The 10,737-nt window shown below is 35.9% G+C and overlaps 1 protein-coding gene across 1 annotated transcript in view; it reads left to right on the top strand.

The window, feature by feature from the left end:
- The first annotated feature begins 3,670 nt into the window (after positions 1-3,670).
- LOC125234605 (follistatin) overlaps positions 3,671-10,737 on the top strand; it is a 66,623-nt gene continuing 59,556 nt past the window's right edge. The window contains exon 1 of the mRNA XM_048140927.1: positions 3,671-3,956. Coding sequence (XP_047996884.1) covers positions 3,899-3,956 — 58 coding nt within the window. The 5' untranslated portion in view covers positions 3,671-3,898. The remainder of the gene's footprint in view (positions 3,957-10,737) is intronic.

The raw sequence follows: 10,737 nt of genomic DNA, 5'->3' as shown, positions 1-10,737 counted from the left end.
TTAGAAATCGTCCTCACCTACTTATAAATCTCTAAACAATAAATAATAATTTTGATTTGTCTCTGTGAAGATTATAGATTTCGCTAACAGAATAGGTCAATAACAATATCAGCGGAACATGATTCTTAAAGATGTAAATCATATTTATCCCCAATTCAACCAATAGCAATAGGTACTTTATATTGCAGTAATATACATAACATACAAAGCAAAAATAATTATGGTACCTAAAATATAAATATCTGTGGACGATTCTGACAGATTTTTTGGTTTAAATTTTCAAGCTGATTACAGTATACTGATGCGGTAACAGTCATTCCACTTGGTAGGAGTTCCCAGTGAATAATACCATGAATATCCCACCAAACGGACAGCATAACTTCTTTCGGGTGAGGCTCTGTTTTTGGTGCCTCTATTCCTTTTTCGTTTGGAGCTAGCCACTGATGTTTGCGTGTGTGATTTATATATAAGACCCATTTTTCATCTCCAGTGATAAGATGGTCCAACCAGTTGAATGTGCGGCGAAAAGACAGAAGTTGTATGCAGATATCGGCACGGCGGTTTGGTTGATCTCTATCAAGTTCGTGCGGTATCCAAACACTGTATTTGTAGTTTTTCCCAACTCGTGTAAATGTGTTTCTATGGTGACATGAGAGCAGCCTAACTCGGTAGCAAGAGTACGACTCGTTAGCCTCGGTTCTCCTTCAATTAAGGTTTTTAATTTGGCTACATCAATCTTCACAATTCGTCCATTTTTTGACGAAAATGTGGGAGACGGAACCAAATGGGAATAACACACTTCCATACAGAGCAATAAGTTATACATAAAGCAGGTACCTACGTAATAATAATGCGGTAAAACATTTATAAATCTACTTCTTCCTTTTTTAAATTAAGTAAGTATATCCAAAAGAAACTTGGATCGTGGAACTACTTAAGGACCATCAAGGAAGCGAGGCGCGACTGATGCTACGGGGTGGCCAAAGGTGAGGCCCAAGGTCACTTTCTACCTTAGTCGATTCCGTCTAGCACGATTAGATTTTGAAATATTTAAGAGGATACGGTAGCGAAAATGCTAAAATGGAAAGGAGCCCCCCCTTTCAACTTGGGAATTTTAGTTAAATATACAAGTGTTATTAACTAGATTTATCGAAAAAAAATGTCCATTAAGAACAACTCAGTCAAAATATATTTCAAAAAAATCTTTAAAATCTAGGTTCCGCTCTCGACTCTTTCCTCCTTCAAAACTTAATCAATCGGAACGAAATTTGAGAATCTGAATAACAATGAAATAATCTACGTCGGACCGTTTAGCTTTTTTGGTTAATTGTTACCAATCTTGAGTATCACACCTTTTTTTGCACCACAATGAAAAAGGCCGTTTGAATTTGTGTTAGTACCTACTATTTAGTTTTTACGTAAGGTAAATGCGGAGAAGTCTATCTAACGGGCAAATTAAGAATTAACAGGTATTATTCGTAAGTAACTATAGGAAAACTTTCTTTATTTTAAAATTATTTAGGTAGACCAACCTCATAGTGTTGTGTTCCTGCCGGTGAGTAAGGCTGTTAGAGCTCAACGAGAGCGCGGTGTGCTGGTGACGGAATTAATTTGTTCCGTCTATTGTCCTTTGAGTCGTCGGCAACCTGAGCCCTCCTTAGTGTACACTCCTTTTTGCTGTGTACTTAACACAGCGAAAAGGAGTGTATGTACACAAGTTTCTAAAGGTTGGCAACGTTCATGTGACACTCCTTGAGTTGCAGGCGTCCATAGGTTACGGTGACCGCTTTCTATCAGGCGGATCGTATGCTTGTTTGCCACAGACGTAGTATTAAAGAAAGACCACACAAAAACCTTATGAATTTACGGCGCATAGGTATGTCAATCTTATCATAAAAACAGAAAAATTTACATCATTTTAATGTTATTTTGATAAAATATTATTCAATGTTATAAAACAAAAGTGTGAAGCAATTTACAGCCACGTATTCATTTATCAAATAACGTGATTAGCCCGACAATGCGGACGGTCTTACCTTAGGAAGGTAGATACGTGGGAGCTTGGGATTGGGACCATGATGTTTATTCTAGTTTTATCGTCTAATTCATATAACATATGCCGAATGTGCCGATCTTCTCTACATTGATCTTAATGTAGTAGTAGGCTCTCATAATTCAAAACATGACTTCTGTGTGTGTAATACACGTGTAATGTTTTCACATAAGTACATATTGTGCTACAACCATAACAAGTATAAAAAATATGTAAAAGCATTCACACCGAACGTGCTCGAAGTAACAAGTTGTTAACAACATCCTGGTAAGTTTTCATATTAAGAACATCAGCAGCAAATAAAAATTTAATTTCCTTGCGGATTGGACGCGCTGGCACTTTGCATTGAATTTCAATTTCAACGGCATCCGGGAGCCTATCGGTTTATTTCAATTTTATTTATTTAATTGGACACACGAGGTACAGAAGTTATAACCATTTTAAAAGTTCGTCTCTATATACTGCCTATTACTAATATTTTTAGTTATAAGGAAGCACACGTATAGTGACTTTTATATTTGTTATGAGAAGGTCAAGGACGTAGATTACAAATTTTACATTTGATGAAGTGGAACTGCTGATGATGATCAGAACGGAACTCCTCAGCGTTCATTATACAGTATGTAGACGAATTAGGTTGTGAATAATATGAATAAGAATCAGAATATTTAGGTATAGGTATCCAATTAGAATATTTTCTAAGTTTGATGAGTTGAAAGTTTTAAAGCGCTTGAATTTACGTACCTAGTTATTTAATTCTACAAGATATATTTTATTAAATAGGGGTTAATTAATTTCATTAACTAAATCTGGCTCTAGGTACAAAGTTAGAATGACTGTAGGTAGAACCTTTTCAGTATTACAGTATTTTTTGACAATTAATGGCTAAATAATTCAATTGTATTGCACCCATTGCTAATCGTAGTATTCGTATTATTTAGTATTGCTATATTTAATTTTGTTATATTAATAAATAAGTAGTTTCCATATTGATTCACTAGTGACCGTGTTTTCATACCACACTACACGTGGAGAAATAGGGGTAGGTCCGTATACTTATCTTGGAGTTGTGAATTTTAGGTGGCAGCAATACTAAATAGGTAAAATAGGTAGGTACATGGAGTGAATCGAGTTAATAATTAAATTCGTGTAACTCTCCATGAGTTACACGAATTTAATTATTAACTCGATTATTTAACAAAAAAATAAAATACGTTCGTCAACTAAGTAACATATAGAATTATTCGCTCTTGACTTGACACTGACGAGAGAGCCTTTCTAGACGAGTTTGTGAAAATGTATGCGCCCTTGAATAGACTTCAACGCACTGAAATCAAAGTGCGTCGATAAATTTCTTATGCCGTCTTCTTAAAAACGTAATTATTTTCACTTCAATGAATGCATAATTTGATCTAAATGATGCAACTATTAGTATTTAGTATGACTTCGTGTTTAATTATCAGTGTATCATATTATTGTATTTAATTAATGAAGATAAAGTAGTTGAGTCAGTCGGGTCGGCACAAATAGTCTACCTAGATAGACGATGTTATCGTCGCGGTGGTAGTTCCGTAGGGCTTTCGACTCTAGTGTTTCGGGTGTCTGCCGCGTGGCGCGGCCTCGGTCGACGACTCGCTGCACTTGCACCGGCTAGCCGCCACGCGCTCGGTCAGTGCGCGCCAACACACCGCCGCCGGCACACCGCGGCGCCGTGCCGCGAACGCGAAACATTTTTTTTAATTTTTTGAATGCTTGAGTGGTCGGTTTTTGAGTTGGGACTTGTGAAGTTTTTGAGCTCGGGGGCGAAGCGCGGAGCCGCACGCGCCGGCATGCCACGCTAGGAGCATGCGGCTGCTGCTGCCGCTGCTCGTGCTGCCGCTCGTGCTCGCGCGCCCTGCAGCAGGTGAGCGGTTATCTAACAACATTCATTCATTCACTCTTTTCATTTTTGAATCAAATTTAATAAGTATTTACTTTTTTTTTAAATATAATATGTAGGTATGTAGTTGAAAAGTTAATACATTTATTGGTTGTATTTAATTTTATATTCCACATGTTCTAGTTTTTTTACCTTAAATGTAATACCTTTTATAATTATATATTAATTATAGTTTTAATTCCACATTGATTTGTTTCTGACAGGAAGAGTCCTGTTACACGATCAAATTGAAAACTATGAATTTTTGTGTACATTGTTGATCTTTTTATGATGATTGATAGTATTTTATAGTATGTTCCGCTGAAAATAATATTGACATATGTTGGGACATAATTATATTGTAATTTCTGAATATTTTTGTAAGTTTTAAAAGTTTTATGTTCAAGACACATATATATATAATTATTATTTTTTGAATTCATGAAAATAGTGCATGCGGCGTTTTTATACAATAGACATTAGGCTGGTTTTTCATTAAAAAAAAATATTCATTATTGTATGGAATTTTTATTTAAGTGTTATTAATAAATAAATCCATACTAATATTATAAATGGGAAAGTGTGTGTGTCTGTTTGTTTGTCCGTCTTTCACGGCAAAACGGAGCGACGAATAAATTGAAAAAAGAATATTTTTTGTCTCTTTCTAACGCGAGCGAAGCCGCGAGCAAAAGCTAGTAGACAATGAATTGAAAAAAAAATCATATCTTTGAGATCCAATTTTGTTTAACTTTTTTGTAACTTGAAACTTGTTTTCTATATTTTACTATACACTATAGATACATTATCCATACTAATATTATAAATGGGAAAGTGTGTGTGTTTGTTTGTCCGTCTTTCACGGCAAAACTGAGCGACGAATTGTAGTGATTTTTGAAGAGAAGATAGTAGAAGGGACGGAGAGTGACATAGGGTACTTTTTGTCTTTTTCTAACCCCCCACTTCCTTAACATGGGGGGTGAATTTTTGTATGGAGCACTTTGCAATTTTCGGATTTAATCGCGAGCGAAGCCGCGGGCAAAAGCTAATTTCACATAATTTTCTTTTAATTTTCTTCATCAACTTAAAATACCTATTATTAATTTGGTGATAAGTTTTTATACTTTTTATTAATTTTATATCTATGTACATATACTAAATCGAAACAAAAATAATTAATTTATATTTTTACTGCCTATTTACGAATAACGGCCATTAATATACATATTTATTATGTTTAATTTATAAAGTTTTCAAACTTACGTATAAGTGAAGACAAAACTATTCAAAAGCAATAAAAAAATCCTTATTCACCATCGTAAAATTTTAGTGTTCTTGTCGCGACGTTGTTCGTGACGCTAGTCACCCGAATAACACTTTTTTTAAAACATTTGATATTTCAAAAAAGTAAAAAAAAACCGGCTAAGAGCGTGTCGGGCCACGCTCAGTGTAGGGTTCCGTAGTTTTCCGTATTTTTCTCAAAAACTACTGAACCTATCAAGTTCAAAATAATTTTCCTAGAAAGTTTTTATAAAGCTCTACTTTTGTGATTTTTTTCATACTTTTTTTTCCTTTAGGAGCGATTATTTCCGAAAATATTAATATTATCAAAAAACGATCTTAGTAAACCCTTATTCATTTTTAAATACCTATCTAATAATATATCACACGTTGGGGTTGGAATGAAAAAAAAAATCAGCCCCCACTTTACATGTAGGGGAGGTACCCTAATAAAACATTTCTTTCCATTTTTTATTTTTGCACTTTGTTGGCGTGATTGATATACATATTGGTACCAAATTTCAGCTTTCTAGTGCTTACGGTTACTGAGATTATCCGCGGACGGACGGACGGACGGACGGACGGACGGACGGACGGACGGACAGACAGACATGGCGAAACTATAAGGGTTCCTAGTTGACTACGGAACCTTAAAAACTGAGATTTTTGAGCAATAGTACAATACGATACAAGTGCGGAAAAAAGGAAGTTCGAAATGAGTGGCGATAAATTAAATCACGGCCAAAGAAAGAGTTTTAAATCGACACGAGACGGGCAAAAAGCACCATTTGTACTAAAAAGAATGTATTGAGTTAGGATAGTCATAGCCATAACATAGCCTAGTGTGGAGCAGAATAATACCTACCAGTATTTAAAAAAATTTTAAAAATAAACTATTCTTATTCTTAAATGAAATACTTTTATTCTTATTCTTAACACGGTGATCACTGGCTGGTTCTTCGTAACTATAATTATTACCTAATTAAATTCGGAAGCACGTGACATAATTTTGGCAGTTGCTTGACCGGTTACGGAGTAAAAACGAACAATCCAAATTAGGTATTCCACTTTTAAAATTGGTCTTGAAACACATTTTTGTTCACTATAAAAGTTTCATTTTTAATTCAAGTTCAACCATAAAGGGATGGAAATGAGAATTTACAATACTTCACTTTTCCACTACTTACACTTCATTGCTTTACAATATTAATTAACTACGTATGTATTTAATTTATAAGTTACTAGCGTTTGGCCGCGGCTTCGCTCGCGCTAAATTCGAAAATTGCGGAACGCTCCATACGAACTTCCAACTCCTATTTTAGGGAAGTGGGGGGGTCAGAAAGGGACAAAAAGTAGCCAAAGTCACTCTCCATCCCTTCAATTATCTCCACTCAAAAAATCACGTCAATTCGACGCTCGTTTTTGCCGTGAAAGACGAACAAATAAACAGACACACACTTTCCCATTTATAAAATTAGTATGAATGTTACGGGACGTATGGAAAATATCTGAGGTGTTTCCCTAGCGCTATGACATGCGGTTCTTCAAAAAGCAGGTATTGAGGGTTCTCAAAGATCGGCAACGCATAAGTGGCTTATCTGATATTGTTTATGTCCATGGGCGGCGATGACTGCTTCCCAACTAGGGTTGCCAGACGGTCGGGATTTGACGGGATTCTCCCGATTTATGTCACGTTGTCCCGACTCCCGACGAAATGAAAAATTTCCCGAGATTTTACTTTGCAAAAACAACAAACAAAATCGAAACGTCGCTGCCACGGCGCTTAGAAATGTCAAGAAATGTTTTATGAAAATTTACACTTAGGCCCGTATTACATTATATCTTTGATCGTAGGTCTGTATGCCTCTCTTTTTCTTTAACGTAAAGAAAAATTACGGCATGTTGTCTATGATCGTAGTTCTATTATCGACCTTAAGCTAAATACATTGGTGGTCATTATCAATTTATCACATTTACTAAAATACCATTACATTTTTATTATGAAAACGCGTGGTTCGAGTTGGAAAAATAACATATTTGATTTTATTTTTTCCAAGTGCCAAAATCCCGATAAAATGTCCTTATGTACGGTTTTCGGGCTACCCGATCTGGCAACCCTATTCCCAACGGACGGCTCGTACGCTCTTGTGCTGCTTTTGCTCATTAAAAAAATCTGATACCATTGAGACACTATTTAACAGTTTGACTAGAATAATACTTATCACCCTTAAGTACTTTATATCTATTTTCATATTAATTTCACTATCAATAGCAACATTACAGGCGCGAGGCGGTAGTATTTGTATATTTTTTTTTAGAAACATAAATCATTGTCTATTTGGAACACCTACGTGTAATAAACAAAAAAGAAAAAAAAAACTTTATTTCAGACCAAAGTCCATACAGTGAGGAATACACTTTAAAAAACTTATTCTAATTAAGTTAATCTTAAAAATTAACATTTTTAGGTACTGAAATTTTTTTGCTTATAAGCATCATTTAGAAACAAATAATGAATAAAGATATTCCGTCGGGGTCATTGCGAGTGAAAACACGGAAAACACACACATGACACACACATCACAAACAGGATATACATATAGATAAAAAGATGCAAAAAAGTACACAATTTAAAATAAAACAATATTTCCAGAGTTTATAATTAAAATTATACATTAAAATAAAGAGGACAAAACAACGACAATCATTTTTAAGTGTGTACGCGACCATAATTTAACGTCAACAGCTAGCAGCATCTGTGGCAACACACCAGCGGGCCGATTTTTGAATCTCACGCGTTCGAATTCAGAAAGTTGTCACTGAAAATATTGGGTTGGTAAGAAAGTAATGAGCGAATCATAACCAATATTGTAATTTTTATTTAATTTATTATTTTAATCACTTATCAAAAATATAACGGCCTTCATTATCTACTACTTGTCTCCATCGTTCTGGTAAAGAATGAATAGCATCGGCGAAGAAGTTCTTAGGTTTAGATTCAAAAAACTCAGCTATGTACTGTCGTAGATGGGCTTGATCATCGAACTTTTTTTCATTCAAGGCATTGCTTAGCGATCTGAACAATGCGTAATCCGTAGGTGCCAAGTCTGGAGAGTACGGTGGATGAGGTATCACTTTCCAACCTAGCTCCAATAGCTTTAGCCGAGTCACTTTTGCAATGTGTGGGCGAGCATTGTCGTGTAAGAAAAAAACTTTAGCATGCTGTGGACGATTCTGACAGATTTTTTGGTTTAAATTTTCAAGCTGTGTACAGTATACTGATGCGGTAACAGTCATTCCACTTGGTAGGAGTTCCCAGTGAATAATACCATGAATATCCCACCAAACGGACAGCATAACTTTTTTAGGGTGAGGCTCTGTTTTTGGTGCCTCTATTCCTTTTTCGTTCGGAGCTAGCCACTGATGTTTGCGTGTGTGATTTATATATAAGACCCATTTTTCATCTCCAGTGATAAGATGGTCCAACCAGTTAAATGTGCGGCGAAAAGACAGAAGTTGTATGCAGATATCGGCACGGCGGTTTAGTTGATCTCTATCTATCAAGTTCGTGCGGTATCCAAACACTGTATTTGTAGTTTTTTCCCAACTCGTGTAAATGTGTTTCTATGGTGACATGAGAGCAGCCTAACTCGGTAACAAGAGTACGACTCGTTAGCCTCGGATCTCCTTCAATTAAGGTTTTTAATTTGGCTACATCAATCTTCACCGGTCGACCAGACTTAGGTTGATCTGATAATGAAAAGTCGCCACTACGAAACCGCTGGAACCATCGTTTCGCCGTGGCCTCAGACACAACTTCAGGAGCAACACGCTGACATATATTACGCACTGCTTCGGCGGCTGAATGGCCAGACTGAAATTCATAAATAGTAAGCAATGCCTTACATGCACTTTTAATTCGTCCATTTTCTTCCTTATATTAGCTCGGCGACAGCTAGTGAATGACTGACGAGAAACTGTGCGACTCGCCCTTTATATACTTTCGACCATAGAAGATTCTAGAACTCTCTCAAAAATTTTATGTGGAATTCAATCGATCGCTCATTACTTTCTTACCAACCCAATAATAAGCAAGTCACCGTTTTCAACCGGTATTTTAGTCACAAAATCCCGTATGCGAGATTAAAAAATCGCCCCCCAGGTATTAAAATTGTAAATACTTGATAAGGCCTTTTTTTGACATAAATAACGTAATTATATATACAGGTTTTCTATCATATCGATACTAGTAATACGCATTCAGTAAATAATAAATTTTTAAACAGTAAAACATACTTGATCATATTTAATTATGTTAATTTAAACCCCTTATTTTTGGCCAAATAATGTGCATGTTTGTTTCGTCATATTATGTAAGTATTTATAATTGCAGCTATAAATAAAGCACGAAGCCGGTGCCAAAAGTCACCTGCCTACGTGAATCCGTAAATGTTTTGCATTGTTGCACACTAGCTGTGCCCGCGGCTCCGCTTGCGTGGGTTCAACCTTTTTTGCTCTTCTTACATCCAAAATACACCCATTCTGTTTAGTTATTTACTTAACGGTATTTAACAATTTTCAGTTAGTATTCAAACTAAAAATATTCTTTATTATTAACATATTTATATTTTAATATATCTAAAAAAACTAACTAGAAAACTCAGACTAGGTAATACCTTGAAATAAAACTATGGAAACGGATTAAATCGCGTATAATGAATTTAAAATACATCCCGACGTTTCGAACTCTTTACAGCGTTCGTGGTCAACGGGTGACTGAGGATAAATTAAAATGTGCAAAAGCTACCCACTTACAAGAAATATTAACGAACCATGACCACAAATAATATAGATTTCTAAGGCAGGTTCACACACTATTAATAAAGCTAGTTATACAATATTCAAAAAATTTTACCATTACTCTGTTAAAAAATAATTAACCAATTAATCTACACAAAATTGACAAAGAAACAAACTGCAAATGTCCAACACCATACAACACAAATGCCTCACAGCCTTCGTCGTGCTTGTTCCATTATCAGATGTACTACTGGATCCCAAGCCGGTGGCAAAGTAAAGCCATCCTCTCTATTAAAGTTTGGATATTTCTTGATCTCAATGGCCTCTCGCAACATTCTGGGTATATATCGCTTCTCCTTAGCGAGAACCAGAGGCTTGTCAAACTTTATAGCATGATTGACTTTATCCATGACATGTTCAGAGACTGCAGACCTTTGCCGACGGTGCTTGACATCCGCTATGTGTTCCTTCACCCGTGTGGAAATGCTTCGTTTCGTCTGTCCCACATATGACAGGCCGCACTCACAGTCTAGCCTGTACACTCCCGCGCTTTGTAGAGGAGTTTGACATTTCACAGGCCTCAGGAATTGGCTCAGGGATTGGGGCTTCTATTAAAACTTATTTCAAGCCTATGAAGAAGATGTCCCAATCTATCTATCGCGGTAACCGAAGACAATATTAGGTAATA

The sequence above is a fragment of the Leguminivora glycinivorella genome, chromosome 16, assembly GCF_023078275.1.
Source record: "Leguminivora glycinivorella isolate SPB_JAAS2020 chromosome 16, LegGlyc_1.1, whole genome shotgun sequence".
Taxonomy (NCBI): Eukaryota; Metazoa; Arthropoda; class Insecta; order Lepidoptera; family Tortricidae; genus Leguminivora; species Leguminivora glycinivorella.
Note: the sequence above shows the minus strand (reverse complement) of the source record. Positions and strands in the feature narration are given on the sequence as shown.